We start from the raw sequence: 24205 nt of genomic DNA, 5'->3' as shown, positions 1-24205 counted from the left end.
AAACATTTACGTACTATCTGATAATTTTAATTTTATAACGCTACTCTTAACGCCGTATTGGAGCATCCCTATAGGGTGTAGGTAAAGGCGAACTGGTACTAAATGCTGTACATTCACTTGCGAAATAAGAGGAGGACAGACGACAGTAGCACTTCGTCTCGCCGGCTCTCACCTCTGTCTTCGCCTTTATTCGCATGTAAACGTATAGCAGGAACTACCCGAGCCAGATGTTTCTCTGCGAAGTTTTGTGTGGCTCGAATCGCGGGATCTTCTGTTCCCATTGAGCAAAACAACGTTAGCACGAGTGCCGAAAAGGGGAGACGAACGAAAACCAGTGGAAAAGGCTGTCGCACAAGGTAAACGTGATTTTAGACTAGTTGCGGATGTTTGAAATATGACACATTCGGAATAAAGATGTGTTGTTTAAAATAATAAACGCAAAAGCCGTTTTACCACCACGTGATGGATGGGAGGTGTACAACTACGTCTCCTGCTAACTTTGCTTATTTTGAGCTATCGACTTCAAATTTCGGTGGACATGCATTAGATGTCTACTAACAGTGTGCAAAATGACATACAGAAATGTTGACTAGTTCTTAAAATAAAATTATGAGTTTTTTTTCTATTTTTTTCTGTGCTTAAGGAACAGTTTCAGAAACGTTTTTACAGCTAAAGGGCTGAAATGTTTTCTATATGTATTAAATGCCACGGGCTTTCTTCTGAAGCAGAATAATATTTGTGGCCATTGCTGTTGGTTTGTTAAAAATATATGCACAGAACAAACACAGTTTCTATTAATTTTTGAGAGAAGGAAGTGTAAATAAAAAAACCTTTGCTGATAACGTGCTAATTCTGGTTAAGAATGTGTATATAGCATTCATAAAGAACTCGCACAAGAATGGTTTCGGAAACTCAAGTTGTGGAAGAAAAAATGTTGCTTTTCTCAGCGGAAATGGTGTTTTGAGCAATCGCACATGGAGTTTTACGTTTGAAGTTTTCAAATTGTCGCTTCTTGCATGACTTCTGAGAAACCCAAGGCTATGCTACTAGCACAATGGACGTCAGGCTTAGATGATCGCTCTAATATGTCGAAAACGAGACCAATTACGTGCGCTCGAACAGAATAATAGGCGACTGACCTGATGTAAACCAACGTTTCGCAAATCATGTGCAATGCTATTTTAAATATTTCAGTGCAATTGCGGCTCAGAGCGAATCTCAGAACAATTCAACTAACAGCGCGCTACAATTTAAGGTAATTATAAAAATAAACGTTATCAGACATTCTAAAAGAAAAACAAACAATATAAACAAGACTGTGTTTTATACGAAACTTCCATTTACTCGGCGGGACCACTTGGGGCGCGTTTTGCGCCTTTTTGCAAATGACTTAGGGTGCGCATCTAAGAATGACACTTCGTGGGGACGTCGTCGAAGTGTTAGAATATTTTGGCACCACAATTCAAATTTTTGAGTCGGTTTTACTACCCATCCCCCCTTAGCATATCGAAACCCGTAGTGATCGCATAAGTAGTTTTGGCGACGTCTTCAAGCGACACTGATGTGACGTCAGCGTCCATTCATATTCGAAATACATATAAAAAGTCATGTGTATAGATATAAATATATATGTGCATGTATATAATACATACACGAAGTACATATACGCAATACATATGTACCCAACTTTTCGTGCATACAAGTATAAAAAGTCGTGCACATAAATATCTTTGTGTATACTTTTAAGTACATGCATAAAACATAATATAACGAACTTCGTTTTGGGATAGCGCACTGTAAAACACATGAGGTGAAATCACCGCTCGTACATTCGAAGAGGACCCGGCTCATAGGGTATTCCGTTATGTGGTGATATCGCTATGGGAACTCAACGCATTGTGGGAATGGTGCTGTGCGGAATTATTGCTGGTGATAGCTACAGCTCTCCTCTCCACCGCCTTAACAACATGTAGTAAAACCTAAGTTGTATTTGTATTTGTAAATGTTGCAGAGCCCTTGTAAACGAGAATTTATACATTTATTGTTGAACATCTTCCTCGGCGAAAATAAAACATGTCAGGCGTTTGTGGCATGGAAGCGAAATAATACTGCCCACTGACTATATTTCCCATTTTACAGATTAGGCTTATCATAATAAAATGTTCACGCGTAAGTGCGGTGTTTTTTTTTCCGACAGTTTTTGCCGCCACAACAAGCAGGCAACGCAGTACCAAGTTAAAGGAAATTTTTTCTGCGTAGAGCCCATCCGGAGCAGCTAGTTACCTGAGCTTGAATCACTGTTGCGCCGTCGACTGTTCTGTTGTCCATGTTCATTTTTATGTCTTTCGGCGGTGATGGTTGCGAACATGAATCACGTGCATGCGAAACTGACGTGGTCCATATGGGCCGTTGCCTTGTGTCTTGGTTGTCGTAGCACAGTTTCTCGTGTGCCTGTGAATTTGAGGTAGACGTGAAGGAAGCAGTCTACTACTAAATAGACTCAAGTAGACCACTTCCTCATAATATGCTCAACTAGAGCTAGACAAAAAAAATATTCACTATTGAAGACAGCAAACAAACGTTATCGACTGGTTTCCCAATAACTATAACCGGTGCCATACTAGTATAAGAGCATATAGATCAGCAGAAATTTCACTTCGTAGTGGGTAACTTCGTAGTAATCGTTGCCGTACTATCAACAGTTGAGTTATTCGCCAAAGAATGTTTCAACCAGAGGCTTGCTATGTATGTTGAGGACATGATGAAATATATCCGTTCTTTCAGTTGAACGTGGGAGATTCCTCGATAGAGATATTTGTACTCAATTTCTAACTTCGCACATACACGGATAGAGGAACCGCCATTGAAAATGACGTGTCGGCCGTATATTACCTTTGTATTCAAAGTTCATTTACTCAGCATTGTAGTCTCGTACGAAGTTGAAATTATCAGCGTTCTAATAATCGTGCCCCATTTTTTCGCACCAAAAAAGAAAAGCGGGTTACTAAACTCCTTACGTGCAGCGGAAACACTTACAAATGAAGCAAGGAATCGACTGAGCGCGTTTTAGATTTTCGTATTGGCCATCAGGTTGGCAGCTTCCTCTGCAGGCGTAAATATTTTGATCGAGCCACAGCTTTTTGATTGTGTTCAATACCGCTGTTGCTATCTGAACGACAAATTCTGTTTTTGCGAATGGTAGATTTTCTTTGACACACTTCGATTGCAGGGTCCGCGTTCTAGAAACTTGGCACACGCTGCTGCTTCGCCAAGATCGCCCTTAAAGAATGGAGAGTACACTCCAGGTTGAAAGCCCGTGTGGGACCATTCAACAACAATGAAGGAACTGTGGTCCCATAGATTGTTATAAATTTTCCAAGATCAAGGTGTCAACACAGTCGGGATGTTTAACTCAAAGCTTACCTCAAGGGAGGACCTCGGAATGGCTACATCACAATATCGGCATTGCACGATTCCCTGCGGACAGGTGTTGATGTGACGCTCCCAGTGCGGGCCCTTGACAATGCTTCCACACGACAAACAGGCGATGTTGGTTCCGGCACATTCGATGTAGTGGTCCTGTGTATCAAACTAGTATTGTTTGGCTCGTAGCAACTTCAACAAAATGCAGTAAAATAAAGTTTGAGCGTTGACATGTATGCGTGGACATATCGTGTTTTAGCATCAGTTGGTCTAGCAGCTTGTGATGTGTAGTCAGAAGGCGCCGGTCTATTGTAATCAAACCAGAAATCAAGAGGACAAAAATAAAATAAAAATAAATACACAAAACAACTTTCCAGCTTGATGAAATTTTAAGATCGAACAACAAATTGTAACGACAAGAAAACCAAAACGACAAAATAAAAAGAAATCAATTTTCCCGCCATGAAGGGAAGACTTGCTGTGCTCCCTGCAACAAGGAATATAAATTGATGAATGCTCCGAGACCAAGTAATAAAAGAAATCGAGGCGAGTAATTGTTCGGCGATGTTCTCCGGAACTGTCCGGGCCAAAAGCATTTCATCACTTTAAACTACTGATGCCCTACCATAATAGTTTTTTATATAACAGGATGTCGCGTTACGGCCAGAAATTTGGGGGGTTTCGAGATGTCGAGATTATTTCTGTTTCTGTTATAAACCACCAAACATTATTCTTCTGCTTCGTTCATGCAGATACAAAAATAGGCCGCGTATATTCACACTTGGCTGGGAAGGTTTTAGAAAGTTGTCGCTTTCAGCTTCTGCTGCGTAAGTGCCTGTCACCTGTGCTCGTCCCCTACCAGCACGATTCTCCCACGATAAACTACGTGGATCTTTATTATTATTATTATTTTTAGTACCCACAGTGTTTTGCGGCATTACTGGGGGGGGGATGCACATAAAATGGCGCTCGTAAAAAGTACTCATTAACAAGCCGAAAAAGAAGGTACAACACAGAATATATACATTTCTAATGGCCCTGAGATATACACGCCAAAATACTGCATTAGTACGATAGACAAAAGGAAAACAAGGCCCTCAAGGCACTCCAGGCACTCGTACACAAGCGGGAATGGAAGGTGCAAATAACGATAAAGCAATAAAAAACATATAGATTAGACTCGGCATAATTTAAACTCTGATAATTCGTACTTTCAGTTAATTCAAAGAAAATTGAAATTTTTGGTTGGCTCGCTATACTTTCAATGTATTTAAAAGCCGGTTAATTCAAACTTTGTCATTCGGTTAATTCATACTTTTTGCGTGTCCATTACGAAAAATTCCTACTGCTTTTCCGCCAGTATAAGAAAATTTCGGTGCTCGTTTGATTATAACAGTCGAAAAATGGAAAATCAGCGCCTCAAGCCTTCAAGGAAAAGGGCGTTGCCAGAAAAGAACCGTTTCAAACGAAGCACAAGTAAGGTAGACAGGGAGGTTTCTCAACCTTGAAACCCTATTTACCGTTTTCACGATTCGAATTCGAAGCCAAAACTACGAACAGGCCTCAAAAAAACGCCTAAACATGATTGACAGCCTACACTTCTCGAAGCTGTCGAAACCACGCGGGCCACGGTCGCTAAGACAAAAAGAAAAAAATTGTTGCGGCTTAGTTCAGCGAACCCTGGATATGCAAAGCAAAACCTTGTCTTAGTCTGGTTGAGTATTGGTTTCGCTTGGTTAACCTTTGATGTAGCTGTATTACCGACCAAGGCTCAAAGCCGTTCGGTCCCGTCCAACGCGCACACAAGGAGGCGCGGGGAACGCGCCGTTCCTCTTCGCCGGTTCGCGAGACGAGTCACGTAGCCCGAGATATTTTCAGGTCCACAAGCCTAATATTTTCTTTAGGCTTGTGGACCTGCCCTTTACGGCTGTCCAGAAATGAGGCACACTGCGGTTGAGTACAATGACAAACTCTTTACTCACATCCTCGTCCGGGCATACACACGCACACCAGCCAAAAACACTCTGTCCGTCCCCAGTCCCGAGTCCCCGCGCGCGGTTCTTCAGCATCACCGCCCGCTCCTTTACCCCACTGCCCCATGTCCGCCAGCGCCATCTCTCGGGCCCCGACGTCCCCTCGGGCCCCGACGTCCCTCCTCCTATGGCAGGCGAGGAGGGCAAGGGAAGGGAGCTCGCGGCATGGGCATGGAGGAAAACTTTTCTTTCCTCCATGGGCTTGGGGCTCTGGGCAACACCCTCTAGGCCAGAAGGTGTCGTGCCAAGGCGCTCCCCACAGGCTCAGCAGTGTTAACAGGTACCAGTGTTAGTGGTTTTGAAATGTTTTGCCTATATAAACTTCTACTTTCATATTTCCTTTATCTTTTTGGCGGGTGGATAAATCGAGGGACAGAAAGGCAGGCAGATCGATCCTTTCGTGCTTTAGTAGCCCCTCCAAAGACTATCGTCTTTGTTACTCTCTTGCCCGCAAATACGCTATATACATTTCATCCACTGCTGCCCTCAACCTATGTTCCCAATTAGGGGTGCAAGGCTGTAGGCCTTGCTTTTGTTCGGTGCGCTCATCCAATGCACACAATAAAAATCTGACAGCTGCCTTCCATCAAGCTGTAATGTAGTTTGTTATTCTTGATTGCCCTTTGATTATATACTTCAGCGCCATCTGTCCTAATCGGGATGGACTAGACCATCTGGTGCGACGCCTTAGTTGCTGAAGAGACTACTAAGAACGCCTCAACGCGTTCTTTTCAGCATTTGTCGCATTTGTGTCAAATGCTAAATTCACCATCGGGTGACGTGGGGTTGCCACCAACCTCAGCTGCTCGGAAAGAATCAGCTGTTAGTTGTTTTTTGTGTGTTGCAATTTTCATGACGAAGCCTAAGGGTCCGCCGAGTTTTTATTTACTGTAAAATACCGTGCATACAACAAAATGACGCATTTTCTGTCGTGTAACTAGCGACAACCTGTAAACATACACGCAACGTGTTTGACATCTGCCTGCCACGGCTTTGCCTCAGTTTATGGTGATATCCCTCGCCCTGCGGACGTTAATATTTAAACGCAGTTATTGGCTCGCCATCTTTGCGCACCGCCAAATTTCTTGTCCCATTGAGCAATTTACAGGCAAAAGAGGCAGTCCACAGGCCTTGATAGCATTTTACCCCCATGTCGATGAAAGGGACGCACAGAAAAACCAAAACTGTTCTTTACAGGGAAGATTTACGTGCAAACAATTCCCCGCGTCATCATCACTGCTATGAACAAGGCATTTACAATTTTTTATTTTGTCTTGCTTTATTCTCGCCTCAAATCTAAACTCCTTGCACATTGACCATATGATTATCCCCACTTTTTTTACCACCCCGTTCCATTAAAAAGAGACAGAAATGAGATTACCTTGAGGTCTTTCAAAGCACAGGAGGCCTCACATCCATTGCCATCATTACTGTTTGGACAGAAAACAATTTTGTCCCTCATTACGCGACGGATGTCAACAGCTCGCACCATCTGCAAACGCGAGAATTTATGTATTTAAGAAAAAAATTCAAGTGTAGAGCCTTTGAGGAGTTGTTGAAAGGTGATTTAGAAAGGACATGCGGAACAAAGACAGAATGATCGCATTGGGATGTAACTAGTGTTTTTTTACAACTTTTATCAGTCTGTCGTTTTTATGTACGTCTTCGTGTGCGAAATACCAGTTGTACGCGAAAAGTATAAAGGATGTGCGTTTGTGACAACAGTAAATAATCAATAATAATCAATAAAAGGCAACGTATGTATTTGAACGTTGATTGGGAACTGCAAAAATCAAAACTTAATTCAAACAATGGAAACTTAAGTTATTTTAGTGAATAATTTTTGCATATACCCCTACGTGAAATACAGGGTATCTGTCAGAACTCTACCCGGCGATCAGGAATAAGTGAGTCAGAGGTGTTGCGTGGCAATCGGAAAGCCTGTGCAGATAAATTTTAGGGCAGAGATAGTTGCCCTAGTTTCCTAGGGTGGGCCTATAAATATATGGCGACCGAAATTATAACACTATGATGCAATTCTGAGGGCGAGAAAATTCAGTAGTTCTGTAAAACCAGGGGGTGAAAAACTCTTTACGACGACGTTACTGTGTTTTGATTCAGGGGTATATTAAGAAATGAGTAGGAACAGGAGAAGTTATGATGGGACCAACCAGAGTTGTTCTTGTTGCTTTGGCTGTTGTGAACCATATTTCTTCGGAACGTCATTGCATCAATATTTGAACGCAGTGGTGTACCGAAGTGTGTCCAAGGCCGGTTTGTCTTCCTTACCTCCAGCATTATAACGGGGAGGTATATTATTGTGATATGAAAAAAGCGCTGAGGCGCTCTTCACCGGTGCTGGTGAGATGCAAATAAAAACTATAATGGTTTCTACTCAACAGGCGAGAATTTTTCCAGCGTTTTTAACATGTGTTTATGGCCAACAATGTTTCCTGAAAAATAAATAAATAACGCATACTTTAATTAGGCTTTCCATCTGCTACACTTGAATTTTCGTGTTGTAATTATATTATATTCAAAATCTATGCTGAGCCCAGGTAGCATGAACATGTTGAGTAAACCGGAGATGTGTGAAATTACCTCCTCTACGGGCACGTCTCTGTTTTCTTGCTTGCAGAGTATCGTCTGTCGTTCGCCGCACTGGAAGATGCACACGCTGCAGAAAGCGTGAGAAGCAGCGTCCTGGAACATGTCCTTGGAATACATCCCGCATTTGGAACACAGACACCACATTGAAACGCCGTCCGCGAACTTCACCAAGAGCGGTCCCCCTGGCAAGTCCCGGAACATTACTTCACTCTTCATTTTCTCTCTCTCTCTCTCTCTCTGGCACGTACACACTGAAAAAGGATTCACAGGTATTGATTTTAGGTTTACAAGACCCAAAGCGACCGCTGTTGCGCTACGGCTTTTCGATTTTTATGGTTATCAAAGAACAATACGATGTCTATTTAATAGGTTTACTATACTTTATGACGCAGCACATTAAACTTGGTGGAGGAGTAAACATTTGTCGTCAACACGTTTGATTAAATGATTTATTGATTGTGCTGTTTAACGCGCCGACGCTACACAGGTGGAGAGGCGCTCCGTAGTGGAGGGCTCCGGATCAATTTTGACCCCTTTGGGAGCTTTAACGTGCACGGAAATTGCGAACACACGAACGTTTTTGCCTTTCGCCACCATCAGAAAAGCGCCCGTCGCAGCCGGGAATCGAGCCCGCGTCCTCGCGCTCAGCAGCACAACGCCATAGCCACTGAGCCACCACGGTGGGCCCGTCCAGACTACTCAAAAGGTGAGCCTGCACACACTCACTCTACAACTACCACCATCATCACCATCATCATGGTAGGCAAGTACCAGTCTCCAGGCCACGTAGGGGACATATCGATAATTGAGGCCCTCGTTTCGTTGTAGGTGCCCCTGAAGGAGCATGCCAGAAGTTGTCAAAAATAGGGAGGGGACGACTTCGGCTTGTGATTCAATGTGAGGGTGTTTTTTGCTACTGCCACAAGTTTTGTCTTCAAGGACCTCGGCAACAATTCCGATAAACACCTTCGCACTCTCCTTCGGGTCCGGAAACATTGTGAAAACTACAGTTGTCACCGGAGCGACACTGCGTGATTTGCTCCTAGCAGCAGATACGCCCCCCGTTTCTGTTTTGTTGTCGTTTCGATTTTTGACTGTGGCTACCGAATTGGAGAAACTGAAGGGAAGCAGGCGAATAGCCATTACAGCGTTGAAGTGACGTAATTCAAGCCATAGAAGAACGGCATGACCGAGAAAGAGGGAAAAATCTTTTGACCATGTTTTTAAGTTATCTGATGATAACAGAGCAAAAATTTCTGCCTGAGGTACTTTGTGACCCCCGTTCTAAGTACTGGTTGTTTTATTTGACAACGTTTTGAAATCATTAAGTAATTAGATGATCAATTTGAAAATAGTGTTGCAGGGCCCCTTCAACATCCGGCCTCACAACAAAACGGACAAAGATGTATCAGTGGAGCCGCAATGTGGCCTTTAACCAAACCTGGTTGATCGAATGCAGGATTAGGTAGTGGTTTATGGGAAGAGGGGCATGGGGAAGAGCACACTGGCCTTCAAATAAAGGAGAATAGGGTAGTGGTGAGGGAAAGTGGATAGCGGAGGAGGGGTTGGAAAAGGGAGGGCGTTCGCGCTACCTTCCAAGCCCGGTTTGTAAAAATTGCGCGCCGGACTTTCGCAGTCTTTAGCCCTTTACGCACGATCCCATGGGCCAGCAGTGCGGGGAACCTGGGTTTCGTTAATGTGGAGATTGAGCTGTTCAACCAGTGTTCCGCATACTTCAGGGCACATGCCGCTCTTTTCCCCCGAGTGAAAATTTCGGATGTCAGGCCCTAGTCACTGGTCATGTAATAACAACTCCCATGCTACACGCTTTTAAATGCGAATGCATTTCTTAGTCGAGCCATGTCAGGCGGCGTGCGCCGTCCACGCGCCCGCATGTGTTATCTCTCCGCTCTCACCCCCTCTCCCATAGCAACAGCTGCGAGCGAGCGCGCGCGCTCCTCCTCTCCCCTAGCAACCGAAGCAGCTGGTGCGGGCGGATCAGCGGCGAGTGAGTGGAGAGGAGGAGCGCGCTCGGGCGTGTGAGGGCGCTCGCATCGCGGGAGCTCGCCGGAGCTCCCGCGTGGTGTTAAATAAATGGTTACGCTTCAAATCACCGTCTCCTCATTAATTATAAATTCCGCGCACTCTCGCGCAAAAGAAATGCATTCGCATTTCCTCACGATTCCCTTCGGGGAGGTGGGGTGAATTTTTTTCCGAGATAGCTTGTTCATAGAACGTTTGGACCCACTCTTGTGATGTGAGTTCTCCCTGGCTGCCAAGGCACGAAACCTTACCGGGTTTATGACGGAGGGTCTTCCACAGACACTTCAATGACAGCTTTCGGAAATTCGAGCGAGTAGCAATAGGCGAGTGTAAATAGGTGAGTGAAACAACGGTTCACGCACGCACGTTGTAAGAAATTCGTCTTTTATATCAACACGTGAGGACTGTTTAAACGAAAAGTGGAGAGAAAAAAAGTTCGGATAACAAAAAATTATCAGTGTCTCATACGAGAAACGACGGGTTGTATATGAAAAAATGGCACTGACGCAAACATTTTTGCCGTATTTCTGCTGGTGAGTTCCTGTGAGCCCAAAAAATATAACGTCATGACTAAGATTTGCCAAACAGCTGGTTGCTATGACTTATAGGGACATATATTGTGTCAGTTTTAATTTTGGCCCTCTCAAAGCCCGTGACAACAATCGACATTTCCGTAGATTCTGGTTAGCTGGTTGATTGATTGGAGAGGTCGCTCCCCACTCACATTGCGGCGATTGGTTCCTGCAACCCTGAATTTGTTCCACGACCATTGCCTTTGCTGACAGCAGATGCCCCAGGAGAGTTTCTCCAAAGGAAATAAGATCTTCGCTTCGCTACATGAGCTATAATTCCAACGTGTGGAATGGACCTCCCTATTAGACTCGCTCGCTGGGAGGAGGTCTTGCTGCGAAGAATTCATGTTAATGCAGCCCTACCTCCCGCAGTTACCCGGGAGTGGCCACCACGATACCATGCCCCGTTCGCACAGAACTGGCCCTTTTGCACGGCGCCGGCCTAAGATGCGGACACAGAACATTTGCTGTGGACATGGCCTTCATTGGAAGCGGCCAAAACACGATACTTTCGACGCACAGGCCTCCACGCTGGCATACCACGTGACCTTCATTGGTGGATATGGGGACCCCACCACCGCTCCTTCCTTGATGATGATGGTTAGTGTTTAATGGCGCAAGGCCAACGAGGGCAAAGAGCGCCAGAGAAGACATTATTTAATCAAGAGAAGTGATTACCATACAAAGGTAGGTATAAAAAAGTGTAAACCGAACATAGTAAAATCAATTAAAGAAAATGGTGATGGCTGGTGTATAGGGCCAGATTTGATTATGCGTGATAGGAAATGAGGTTTAATAACTTGACCGCTGACAAATACTCAAACACACGTTTCATGGAAACCATGGCATCGTCACCTAGAAACAACGATGGATGTAGGGGAATATGTTGTCTGTAGAGTTCTCTGAAGTGTTTGTGTCGTGTTGTGTGAAGTGCCTTGCATGTGATTAGGATGTGCACTACGTATAGGGCCTCTCCGCACCTGCTGCACTGGGGTATAGAACATCCCGTCAGCAGATAAGAGTGCGTCGCATGGGTGTGCCCTATCCGCAGCCTACCCAAGGCGACTTCCATGTGTCTGTTGTGTGAGTCAGCTGTGTACCGTCCCAAGTGTGGCTCTATTACATGTAGTTTGTTGTCTGTCTGTTCGTCATAGTGTGTTTGACATGCTCTGCGCAGGTGTTGTTTTATGTGTGGCTTGACGTCTGTGTAGGGTATCGTGGTAATGTCTACAGTGTTCCTGAGTGCAGCAGCAGTGGCCCTCTCGTCTGCCAACTCATTCCCAGCGATCCCTGCGTGTCCTGGGACCCAGCAGAGGACCAGCTCATGCTTTTGTGCATACACGGACATGATAGTGTTGAATACAAGATTAACTATGTGGTTTTTGGGGGGCTTGTGCGATGACATTGCGCGAACAACACTCAAATAATATGTATAGATGATGGAATTGGGAATTTGAGTTTCAAGAATGTGTCGTACAATCAGTAAAATTCCCTACGCTTCTGCTGAAAAAATTGTGTGCACGCTCATGGTTCTGGCTGCATTGAAATTTGGACCATGAGCAGCGCATGACACCATAGTGGAGGTTTTAGAAGCGTCACTATAAAATTCTGCATATGTGTATTTAAACTGCAAAGACAGAAAGTGCTGTAGTATTGCAGCTCGTGGTACACGATTTTTGTCAAGTCTCATAAAAGAAAGGTCGCACGACACAGGGCGAACTTGCCAAGGCGGTAAAATGTTAGAAAAGGATGACCTGTACACATCTAAAAACAAAGCCCTGAGATCCGAGGCTCGCTCTCTCACTCTAAGTGAAAAGGGCAGAGGAACGGATGGGTGATTTACAAAGAGCAGAGATGTTGATGTATCGTTAAAGACAGGATAAAAAGGATGATTATTCAGCGACGAAATTTTAAAAGCATAAAGCAAGTTCATATACGTTCGTTGGTTCTCAAGGCTCCTCTTATCACACTCGACATGAAGACTCTCGGCAGGGCTAGTGCGAAAAGCACCCGAAGCAAGACGAAGGCCCAAGTGTAGCACTGGGTCCAGAATTCGCAAGGCTGTCTTAGTCGCCGACCCATACACCACACTGCCATAGTCTAAACGAGACCCAAACAAAGCAGTATACAAGCGAAGCAGGAGTTCTTTGTCGGAACCGTAGGATTGGTGGGAGAGAACCTTAAGTATATTCATTGTTTTGAGACATTTATTTTTAAGTTCCTTGATGTGGGGAATGAATGTGAGTTTGTGGTCAAATACAACACCTAAGAACTTGTGCTCCTTGTTCACAGGAAGCGACACGCCATTAAGATGAATGTCTGGGTCCGGATGGACCCCGCGCTTCCTGGACAACACAACGCAGGAGCTTTTTACAGGATTCAATTTAAAACCATTCTTGTCTGCCCACCCGGCAAGTTTCTTTACACCAAGCTGGACTTGGTATAAAGAAAGACTTGGTATAAAGAAAGAAATAAAGACTTGGTGGACGCAGATTGACATATTGCATGATTTATAGGATATCTGGACGTCATCTACATACATGGAATAAGAGATTGTAGGTGGCGGTGCCTTACCAAGAGAGTTCATTTTTACTATGAAGAGAGTGCAGCTCAACACGCCACCTTGTGGCACGCCATTTTCTTGCATGTGAATGTTTGAGAGTGCACCACCGACTCTTACTCGGAACGTTCTGTCTGACAAGTAACTGACAAGAGCGTTCAACATGTTACCCGAAACACCGAATGACTTGAGGTCACTTAGGATCCCATAACGCCAAGCGATGTCGTATGCCTTCTCAAGGTCGAAAAACACAGTTAAACAATGCTGCTTATGCGCAAAGGCATCCTTGATGTACGAGTCAAGAGCCAACAGTTGATCGTTCGTCGATCGCCCCATCCTGAAGCCTGCCTGGCAGCTCTCGAGAAGACCGTTGTACTCAAGGAAGTACACGAGCCAGCGATTTATCATCTTCTCGAAGAACTTGCACAGGCAGCTCGTCAGGGCAATAGGACGGTAACTTGAGGGGGACGACGGGTCCTTTCCCTCCTTCAGGAAAGCTACAACTATAGCCTCCTTCCAAGAGTTTGGAATGTGCCCCGAAAGCCATATCTTGTTATATAGGTGTAAGAGTGTTAGAAGAGTGTCCGCGTGCAGGTGTTGTATCATTGTGTATGTGATGTTGTCTGGGCCTGGAGCTGAGGGTTTACACGTGCTCAAAGCAGCCCTGAGCTCATGCAGTGAAAACTGAGTTATAAGAAGATTTTGACCTATTGTTATCTAGTATGGGCTTCTTTTCGGCCATTTGCTTGTGTTTCATGAAAGTGTTTGTGTAGTGTGCTGAACTAGAAACGTGTTGGAAGTGTTGTGCGAGTGTGTCAGCTTGGTGTTCGAGTGTGTCTCCTGTAGTGCTGACCAGAGGCAGGCTGTGTGTTTGTTGTCTCTTGAGTTTGCGTATTCGTGTCCATACTTTCCGTGTGTCTGTTTAGGAGTTTATTGATGTTATGAATGTACGCCAACTCTCTCGTTTTGCCTCACGGAGGACACGTTTTCCTAATGCCTTGGCCCGTTTGAACAAGAGGAGGTTTCCCGACGTGGGGTACCGACGAAGGATACCCCACGCCTTGTTCTGGGCCTCACGCGCCCGCCTACAGTCCTCATTCCACCACGGCCTCCGCTGGTTGCGCGGGGCACCAGAGGCGTGGGGAATGGACATTTCGGCGGCGTATAGGATGTGCGCCGTGAGAAGTTGGGTAGCTTCTTCAACGTGTAGGTGTCCTATGGATGTGTGGTGTAGTTTGGATGTCTCTGTAAATGTATTCCAGTTAGCTCGTGCTTCATTGAACCTATTATGGGAAGATGAACTGCTTGGGCCTTTACCTATATATGTAAGTGAGGTGGGGAAGTGGTCACTGCCATATGGGTCAGTTCCCACACCCCACTCGAGAAGAGGAAAAAGAACTGCGGAGCCAATAGCCAAGTCAAGACATGAGTATGTGTTGTGTCCTATGTTATGATATGTAGGCTGTTTATTGTTGAAAAGGCATGCTCCAGAGGATGTAAGAAACCTCTCTATCAGGCGACCCCGGGCATCCGTATGAGAAGAGCCCCAAAGAGAATTGTGAGCATTAAGGTCACCTGTTGGAATGTAGGGTTCGGGCAGATGGTCAACCAGTGCCTCGAAGTCAGTGCTCAAAAGTGTAGCATCAGGAGGAATGTATATGAAGCATACCGTTATCAACCTATTAAATATTATTAAGCGTATTGCTACAGCCTCAAGGACGGTATTCAAGGTGACAGGGTGGCATGCTAAGGATTTTCGGGCGATTATGGCCACACCGCCAGAAGAGTGTGTGCAGCCATCCCTGTCTTTCCTGTATACGAGGTAACTATTCAAGAAATTTGTGTGTTTAGAATTCAAATGTGTTTCCTGAACTCACATTACACTTGGCTGATTGGTATGCACAATCTCATACACGTCGTCAAGATTACTTAGAAGGCCTCTGCAGTTCCGTTGAACAATATTTTCTCTTCCCATTATTTAGTGTGAGAGCTACTGGAGTGTATATGTTTATATGTCGTCTTTTGGGGCTGTGACTCTTGGATTGGCTTTCTGGGCCTTTCTGTAGGCTTGGACGTCGGAGGCCGATCGTTCGCTGCGTTGCAGGCAAGAATGGCACGACGTCCATCTCGTCGTCCGATGTCCTGGGTGTGCCTGTCGAACCAGGCCCCCCGGACTTGGCCCCCCTTCGAGGGCCCTTCGTTTGATCCGCCACCGCCGCAGGTATCGGAGGCACCAGACGTGGCACGGGCGGTGCGGTGGCGGTGGGAGCCGGTGCGGGGTCCGTGGTGTCCATGGCACCCTCCAACGCACTCGACGATGGGGAGGCAGGGACGGGAGCGGCACCGGTCCCGACGGAAGAGGTTGCCACCACAACCGCTGCTGGCTTAGCGAGCGGTGCGGAGGCGGGTTGGGCTGCCAGAGGGAACCCAGGGGGGGGGGGGGGGGGGGCGGGGGCGGGACCACGTCCGACTCGCGGTACTGGGTCCCCGCCGAAACCAGACGCCGCTCCGCCCCCCGGCGAGCTGCGTCGGCGTACCTCCCCAGGGGGAAGGAGGCGAACCTATTTCGCGCCTCTGGGAAGGTGATGTTTTCCGTGACCTTGATGTTTATTATTTTTTTCTCAAGCTTGAACCGCTCGCAGGTTCGCGAATATGCAGCGTGAGGTCCTTGGCAATTGGCACAGAGCAATTGATTGGATGAACAGTCATCAGTGAGATGGTGTTGGGCACATTTAGCGCAGGTTGGCTGGCCCCGGCACGAGTTAGTACCGTGCCCGAACCGCTGGCACTGGTAGCAGCGACGCGGATTCGGGATGTCAGCTCGGACGGAGCACGAGATAAAGCCTGCTTTAATGAATTCAGGAAGTGTGGAGCGGTTGAAAGTCAAGATTATATGCTTTGTGGGGATTTCCTGCTTGTCTCGTCTGATGGTGATACGCCTCACTGCAGTTGCACCCTGATCTTTCAGGCCTTCCAACAGATCAGCTTCGGTCTCATTCAACAAATCGGTCTCCGAAATCCCACCCTGAGAGCTGTTGAGGCTACGATGGAGAGTGACTCTGATGGCCAGATCTGCCATGCAGGTTTGCGACAGGAGGTTAGTGGCTTGTTGCTGCGTCTTGACATTGACTAGGACTTCACCGGTACGGAGTTTCTTAGCATCGAACGATTTTCCGAGGATGCCTTCAAGGAACTTAGTGATCAAGAATACGGACATGGAAGAAACAGGGTTTGTTTTGTCAACTGCCTCGAAAACCAAGAATCGAGGATAGTTGTCAGGTTTCGGAATGTGGATTGTTGGAAGGGATGTGAAAGGAAATTTCAGTGCGGCCCCTTTTCGGGGGCCGATCATGTCTGGGGGGGGGGGGGGGGTTGATTATCCATATGGCATAGGAAAAAGCAGGGAGACGGGGGTGCTTTCTTCTTTGACCTTACCCTGGTAGTCAAAGAGGTCCCGGAGCTCCCTGCCTGGTAGACAGGCAGGGAGCCCATCGGCCGGAGCTTGACCAAGGCACCGACAGCCACCGTTAGAGGTTTCTACCCTTCACCTTAAAAACACATCACCACAGTAGGTCACAGCTTATGTTGGGGGGCTCGGGGTCCGCGGTATCGCCAGTACCGTCACCAAGATTACTCAAGGTGCCCCGTGCGGGGACCGCTCCCTCCTTGCGTTTCTGCGTGAAACGGGAGTTAGACTATAATTGTAACGTAGTATTGTGCCATCAGGTGTACAACCGCAATAAAAAGTAACCGAATATGACCCCTGCTACTTCATTTCACCCAATAAATGGTCAGAGACTCAATTGTTCGCGACAATTTTCGTGAGTTCTATTTGTTGTTCATTAAAATGTCATCCTGGGTTGGTGTTTATGAATTCACGGTAAAAACATAACAACGTCGCCTAATACTTTGACGCGATTCCCTGCAAGGTAAAAAAACACATTCAAGGCACAGGCAACATTATTTTTTAGACCAGCGTCAGGCATGGTGCAAGTAGAGATTCTAAACCACAACACGATGGTTATCAAATGGCAGTTTTTTGTAGAGTTCAAGTCTTTGCTGGGAGTATAATGGGCAATCTAACATCACATGGGAAATATCTTCCTCGGGCACTCCGCGTGCGCAGGATGGTGGGTTTGCAGAGCAAATTTGGAACACAAACGCCTTTGTATAAGCAACACCCAGTCGCGTGCGATGAAACAGAGTTTCCACATTCCGTGAAAACTCCACATTCAACGGAACTGTTAGGCTGGGTCTATTGCATACAGCAGTGATCGCTTCGTGTCCTGATCAAACCGCAACTCTTCGGACCGTTGCTAACTCAGCTTCCGTATAATGCTCCTTATATCATCGGCGATGAGCGGTACGGCGAGCTTGTCACCTAAGTCGTAACCAAGCTTTGCGAGTCTTTCTGCCCTCTCACTTACTTTCAAGCCGCTGTAGTTGAGTATCCATTGGAAATCTACGACATGACCTTTATCACAGGCCGTTTCAAGATGTTAAGCAGTCGTAAGAGCCAATATAAGGCACCCGTTTCTGGCCTGAACGTTTGATACGAGCACAAGTGCTGACGTTGAGTCCGAGCGGACACTTTTCTGCCTCGTGGCAATAAACTTTACCGCCTATAGAATGACACAGAGTTCAGTACTGGTTTATGAATATTTCAAAACTGCATTATGCTGACACAAGCTCTCGGTGCTACAGTGTTGGTATTTCGCGGTACCTCAAAGGTAGCCATGGGGACACCAGGAACAGGTGCAGGGGATTCAAGTACCTAGTGTATGAAACTAATTCATTTTTACTTGTAATCAAAACACCAGCCTCACAGTTCGCTTCAAAAGCAGTGAAATCATCTTTCCCGCCGCTTCCCCCTAGCTCAATTGAAGATTAGTTGCGGCTCATCCAAAATTTCCTAAATGACCTGGTTGGTGGGGCTCATCAGACCAAAGTGAAAAAAAGGCGCCACAATCCCAACAAACTGTTCGTTTTCCCGCGCGGTCTTGCCGCAACTTTTCCAACTAACAAGCATGCAGCTGAGAGAAAAGGGCCGACCACTTGGAGTTTGCCTGGCCGGAAGTTTCTCTGACACATACATCACTAGATGTGCTTGACGTCACACAGCTTCTGAGGCACTATTTTCATTCTCAAAACTGCGGCAAACATAATGCCTTCAAAAACAGCCAAGTAAACTTTGGCGCCTATAATTGCGGGAAGGCATCAGGGCATCTTTCTTAAGCAAAGCATACCAGATTTCTGCAAATCTACCTTTTGCATCACTGCTCTTTCAACGCATGCTGGGGAAGTTTTGTTGGCATAGAAGAGCGCAGTTTATCGCAGCGCTTATTTATTAGACGGGACCATAGAACCCCTTTTGTCCAGAATTGCATCCCCATTAATTTTCGTGTTGAATGTTTGTAAACCCTACGTTTTTGGGAATTTGGAATGCTCTTTCTACACGAGACAAAGTGTCCCGTGAGCGCCGCGCGTGAGGAGGACTTGTAAGGATACGTAACTCCAGACACTCTAATGGGGGTAAACTGCCCCAGAATCATAAACCGGGGCGATACTGCGGGGCTGATACATGTTTCGCTATACGTAAATGACTTTTCATCTATTTTAAATATTCCGAAGCGTTAATTTACATTGCTGACATGGGTTTAATTTTTGCAGAAGAATATTAAATGACCAAAACAATAAAAAAAACGAGCAGCCAGAAAGGGTGTGATCACGGTTTTCAACAACCAACTCAACATTATTATTACCAAAATAAAATATACAGTTTTTCCTTCCAGTGAACAAAATTAAACCACAACGAGAGAAAATTAAGTTAAACAGCGAGCCGACACTAAATAGGAGCTGCTCTAAGTATCCAAGTATATGTTTTGCATCTGACATGCACTGAAAAAACCCAATAAAACACGTTTGTTCAGAACTACCGTACGGCTGCCACATTCTTTGGAAGGCAAGAGAATGCTTTGATTTTTTCATTCGACCTATGCTCTATTTTGTTTTTGTTCGCAGTCTGTTTTGTGATTGCATCGAGTCTTGGGGCAACACGTACCCAAATAATCTTGAACATGTAGTACGATTGCAAAATAGAGCTTTAAGGATTATTCAGTTATCAAAGTACAGGGAACCTAGCAAGCCACTTTTTCTAGTAGCCTGTATTCTACGATTTATTTTGACGTATACGCTAAAAGTACCTCAAACAATTCATACAATTCTGAAACTGAATGAGCCCTTAACCCATAGTATTTTTATACTCCGGAAAAGTGCCACCAGAGCTGTAAGTGATAACCTTTACAACTTACCTGTGTGTCGCAATATTTAGGGTCAAAGAATGGTTGAATTTAGTGGTGCCCTAATTTGGAATAACGGTCCTATTGAAGTCAATAATAAGAGAAATTTTTTTGAGTTACTGAAAGCTTATTCCTTGAGTTCACAACATTCATGAAAAACATACTTTCATTGCAAGTGAACATCATCTGACCTAGCGTTGAATTTTGTTATAAACCCGTGTCAGCGCATGTGTTTTTGCACAGGTTATTTTATTTCTCAGTATGAATTTGTAAACTTTTATTCTGGGTTTGTGAATGTCAATCGTTACATTTGTGTAACTCAATTGGCTATTGGTGATACCATTCTATGAATTTTATTGTTGACGTGAGACATGTTCGTCTCCATTCGCTTCAATACATTGCATTGCATCTACCTGTAACGACATACCCGAGACTAGCCTTTGCCTATATGTGTCCAGTGCAAGTGAATGCACTGCATGTAATTTATGAAGAAACCTCATGAATAAAACCTCAAAGAATAGGCTCGCACCAGAGTTTTCGTACTAGTGGCTAAGGGTCGAATGCATTTCGACTATCGCTTTTCTTCTGTGCCCTAAATAACTCAGTTTTAGTTCGGCCCTTATCCTCCATGTTGCATCCTTCTCCGCGTATTGAATTGCTTCCCACGGTGGTGTTGCTACACCCAGACCCTAAATCTCCCAAGTATCAGTGAAAGTAACTAGACCCCTGTCGTCGTATGCATGTTTCTCTGGTAGGTAGTAAGTGCTCTTGTGTGCACGATAATACACTGAGCGAGGAGTGCTTATGCCGCAAATAAACTTACTGCTGCGGAATATACCGGTTACCAACGGGCTACAATTTCATTTTCAAACATTGAATAAACTAGGTTCGATCTTCCAATCTTCAATACTTGCGAAAACATTTTCTTCCAAAATCTTTTAAAATCGAGGATAGCCGTTCCATGCATCTTTATGTAAGGAACAAACACGTCGACAAACAAAGAATGGCGTACATCTATGGTACGAGTTAAGGGGTATCACAAATACGCTACACTCGTGTAGAATTGATATGACGGCAGCTGACCCTTGCTTATCTTCGAACAAACGTGTACAGATTTATTGCGTTTACAACAGCGATAAAAAGGAATACTGGAAACGCCTTTTATGTAGAAGTGTGGGACTTGTTAACAGTTAAAAAACCTGCAGAAATGTTTTCGTCTGTGACCTGTCACTCGCGCAACCGGGACCTTTTTGCGGAATATTTACCTCCAGTGGCGTAGTATTCATTCACCATTTCAAAGAAACAAAAGCACCATTTTTTATGGTTTTTCGCTTGGTTGTGAACATTCGTAATGATATTTAATAAGTACACGCGAAGCTGAGCACGAGGTCGCGGGTTCGATTCCCGGCCGCGGCGGCCGTTTTTCTGATGGAGGCGAAAAGCAAAAACGCCCGTGTTTTCGAGATTTCGGCGCACGTTAAAGATCCCCAGGTGGTCAAAATTAATCCGGAGCCCTCCACTACGGCGCGCCTCATCGCCTGCGTTGCGTCGGCGCGTTAAACCCTACAATCAATCAAATAAGTACACCCGAAATCTTTAGAACAGCAAATAAGGTCAAGCCGGCATTCTGCACACGCAGAGCCTTGTATAGGATGGCTGGCAGTCACAGTTTGTAGATTTAGAGTACCGACCACTTGATGGCGCTTATCGCACTATTGTCTTTGCTGGTGGTTGTCACAATATTTGGTAATGGCACCAGAGAAGACACGAACAGATACGGTGTTTTTTTATACCGAAGCAGCGAAGGATAATTATTACCCCATATACCACCACGTTACTTGCCGTGTAATAAAACCTTAGCAAACAGTGGAATTTAAATACCACAAAATCTGTATAGCAGGTAATTGAAGGTGTAGAGGGCGTTTCCGGCTTAATTTTTAAGTCGACAGTTGGACAAAAAACTTGTTCTGCGATTGGGGCCTAGGAAACCAGGATACAATTCTCGTTGGAGCCTATAACTCTCCGTATGCAATGAAATGCTGTTCTGTTGGTCATTTATGAGGTTGTAGGGCCCTCGATAAAACTTTAAACCCTTTGAAAATTTTAAAAGTGCATCGAGTAAACATGATATGCTAGAGCTCGAGCAAAGACTTTCTTTTTCACCCGCAACAAATAATCCTATATCACTTCGATTATACTGCTACGGATATTTCCTCAATTCACCCACCTGGTTAAATAGTTACGGTGCTCTTTGGGCTGCTGCAATTACGTGGGAATCCAGTAGTGCCTGCGGAACACCAAAATTTAGAAGGATAACGCATCGCTCCTTTGCTGTAGGCGGGTGTGTTTACTCGATTTGACCACAACATCGCTACCTTTGCCACAGTTACGGGGTTAATTTTGCATATTCCTCGCCTTGAACAAGGTAGTTCGATAGCAAATATTCTGAAACGTCGTAAGTGGTTAACGTTACGCCATTCTGAGAACGCAGCTGGCTTTAAAGCACAAGATTAGTAAAAAGAGGAAGCATGGATAAGGCTGACGCGCCGCAATAAACTCGAAAATCTCGTTTTCTACTCAACGCTTTATTTTTGGCAAAATCCATGATACACGTTGGAGGATAACAGCGAGATAACAAATATGAATGAAAGGTTTCATGATTTCTGAAACGTTGGTGTTGGAATCTGCAATTAAAGTATCGTCACCTCCTAACATGTCCACATCGATAGGTTCATTCAACACAGAGCCTCGGAACCACCACCTGGAAACACAACCTCCCAATTTGTCGAAACCATCGAAATGGAAGGAAATAAACATAATCCAACAGCGTACCTTTAGCGCAGCCAAAAGCGTCGGCTTCAGAGAAACGTTGAGAACACAACAAGCTTGTTCAGAGACAATCCGTGGACGATCCAAACCGAGGCAACCATTACAGCTTCTAGCGACAGTAAAACAAGCAGCGGAACGAAGCGTCGAGAGGGACGGTTATCAGTTTCTTGATTGTCGCACATAGCAACGGAACACGGCAGAGCTCCCAACATATCCGTTCAAAAACTGAGTCTATGCAGCAAGCGTGTTTGCTCGGTTTGAGTAACGCCCACAGTACGCTTAGATAAGAAGGCAGAGACGACCGTCGTGTAACGTATGCATTGGAACTCGATAATCTCTGCTATTGTGATACATTCAAATACGAACAACGGAGCGCGTGGCTTTCATTACACACCGCGCATGGTGGCGACGAACCGCGTATGAGCAGCAGTACGAACAAGTTACGAGAATTCGCCGCCAACTTTGGCATGGAAAGACCATCTGTCGGCCTGTGCGGCTTTTGATTTCTGCTTGAGCCGCGATCGGAGCACGCTCATGTGGGCGTTATCAAACTTATTCGCTGCGCCTAGGGAAGACGGCACATGCAGCTATATTGCTTTATTTTTTTAATTCGTGCCAAGCGCTCAACAGGCGATGGACAGACGATGGTTTTTGCATACCAAGGTTGTTCACGAATTCGAGTAACTTCTTTCTACTGCGCATATGTGGCGCGTCGCCACGCGAGGTGCACGGCATGTACTGAAAGCCACGCAGTCCGTTTTCCGTATTTCGATGCATCACGATCATTCTTGACAGGACCACGGGCCTTCAACTACTGCAATATTTCTGACGATGATTTTCCTGCACGCCATCAGAACAAAAAACTTGAGGATCTCCGTATGACCACGTTTTCTTATCGCACTTAACAAAATACTAGATTGCAAATTTCAGTAAGGGGTATTGTGAACAACATGGTGTTTGTCGTTTACTCATAGAACGCGGAACGCGGCATCAACAAAGGGTAGGTCAGTTTTGTCATGGCAGTTCTGCACATGGTACAAAGACGGGGCACTACTTTCTTTGTATGCATGTGTCACCGTGCAAGGTAAGAGGAAACAATTAATGCTGGGATATGCTTCAAATGCAGATCCTGAATGAGGGGTTCTTGCCGCCTTGCGGGAAGGGGTTGTACAGCAAACTCGTCGTATATTTTGAAATTAGCGATGGCGCCATCATTCTGTGTTTGAGCGAAACGGACTCGTCAAGGTACGAGAGAGAGAGAGAGAGAGAGAGAGAGAGAGAGAGAGAGAGAGAGAGAGAGAGAGAGAGAGAGAGAGAGAGAGAGAGAGAGAGAGAGAGAGAGAGAGTCAAAGTACGACATCTGTAGGCACGTTGCTTATAGGCACGTTGCTCTGATCTTGCCGCACAAGCAGCAGCGCCCTTATCCCTATCCAGGTGGTTCTGGGCATCATTTCCATTTTGAAAGATGCCCCGCTCATCACGACGCCTGTTTGTAAGGCCGGGTGCAGACTGTTGCCGCAACTGCCGTAACATCATTAAATAATGACGTCAGTTCACGTCTCACCCAACTGAACTTTGTGACACCCCGTTTTTTTTACGTCCATAGCTCACGATACGCCTTTTGCGTCGGTAGTCTGGACATAGCCTAACATTCAATTTATATAAGCATCGCCGCCCTGCCCAAGATACCAGAAGCACATAGTTATCACTGGAGACCGAAACTTTAGGGAAAATGCCTATTTTCCCCTTGAGTCCATATCAAACCTATTTAACATTAAACACGAACTAAGGGAAGGGTAGCATTTTAAGCAATAATTTATTATGGCTATAACGCGT

General features: G+C 45.3%; 1 protein-coding gene across 4 annotated transcripts in view; it reads right to left on the bottom strand.

Annotated features, from left to right (window-relative positions):
- Positions 1-22643, bottom strand: part of LOC144142515 (uncharacterized) — a 50731-nt gene extending 28088 nt beyond the window's left edge. The window contains exons 1-6 of one of the 4 annotated variants that reach the window (XM_077674083.1): positions 22373-22643; positions 21768-21827; positions 8058-8317; positions 6838-6948; positions 3424-3579; positions 2284-2451 (exon numbers count right to left, since the gene is read on the bottom strand). In XM_077674083.1, the coding sequence (XP_077530209.1) occupies positions 2284-2451; positions 3424-3579; positions 6838-6948; positions 8058-8282 (660 nt within the window). In that variant the 5' untranslated portion in view covers positions 8283-8317; positions 21768-21827; positions 22373-22643. The remainder of the gene's footprint in view (positions 1-2283; positions 2452-3423; positions 3580-6837; positions 6949-8057; positions 8318-21767; positions 21828-22372) is intronic. The other 3 variants (XM_077674080.1, XM_077674081.1, XM_077674079.1) reach the window with 3 other exon arrangements.
- Positions 22644-24205: the final 1562 nt, after the last annotated feature.

This window comes from Haemaphysalis longicornis, unplaced genomic scaffold (genome assembly GCF_048455015.1).
Source record: "Haemaphysalis longicornis isolate Haplotype H1 unplaced genomic scaffold, Haemaphysalis longicornis Haplotype H1 scaffold_6, whole genome shotgun sequence".
Taxonomy (NCBI): domain Eukaryota; kingdom Metazoa; phylum Arthropoda; class Arachnida; order Ixodida; family Ixodidae; genus Haemaphysalis; species Haemaphysalis longicornis.
This window is presented reverse-complemented; position numbering and strand designations above follow the sequence as displayed.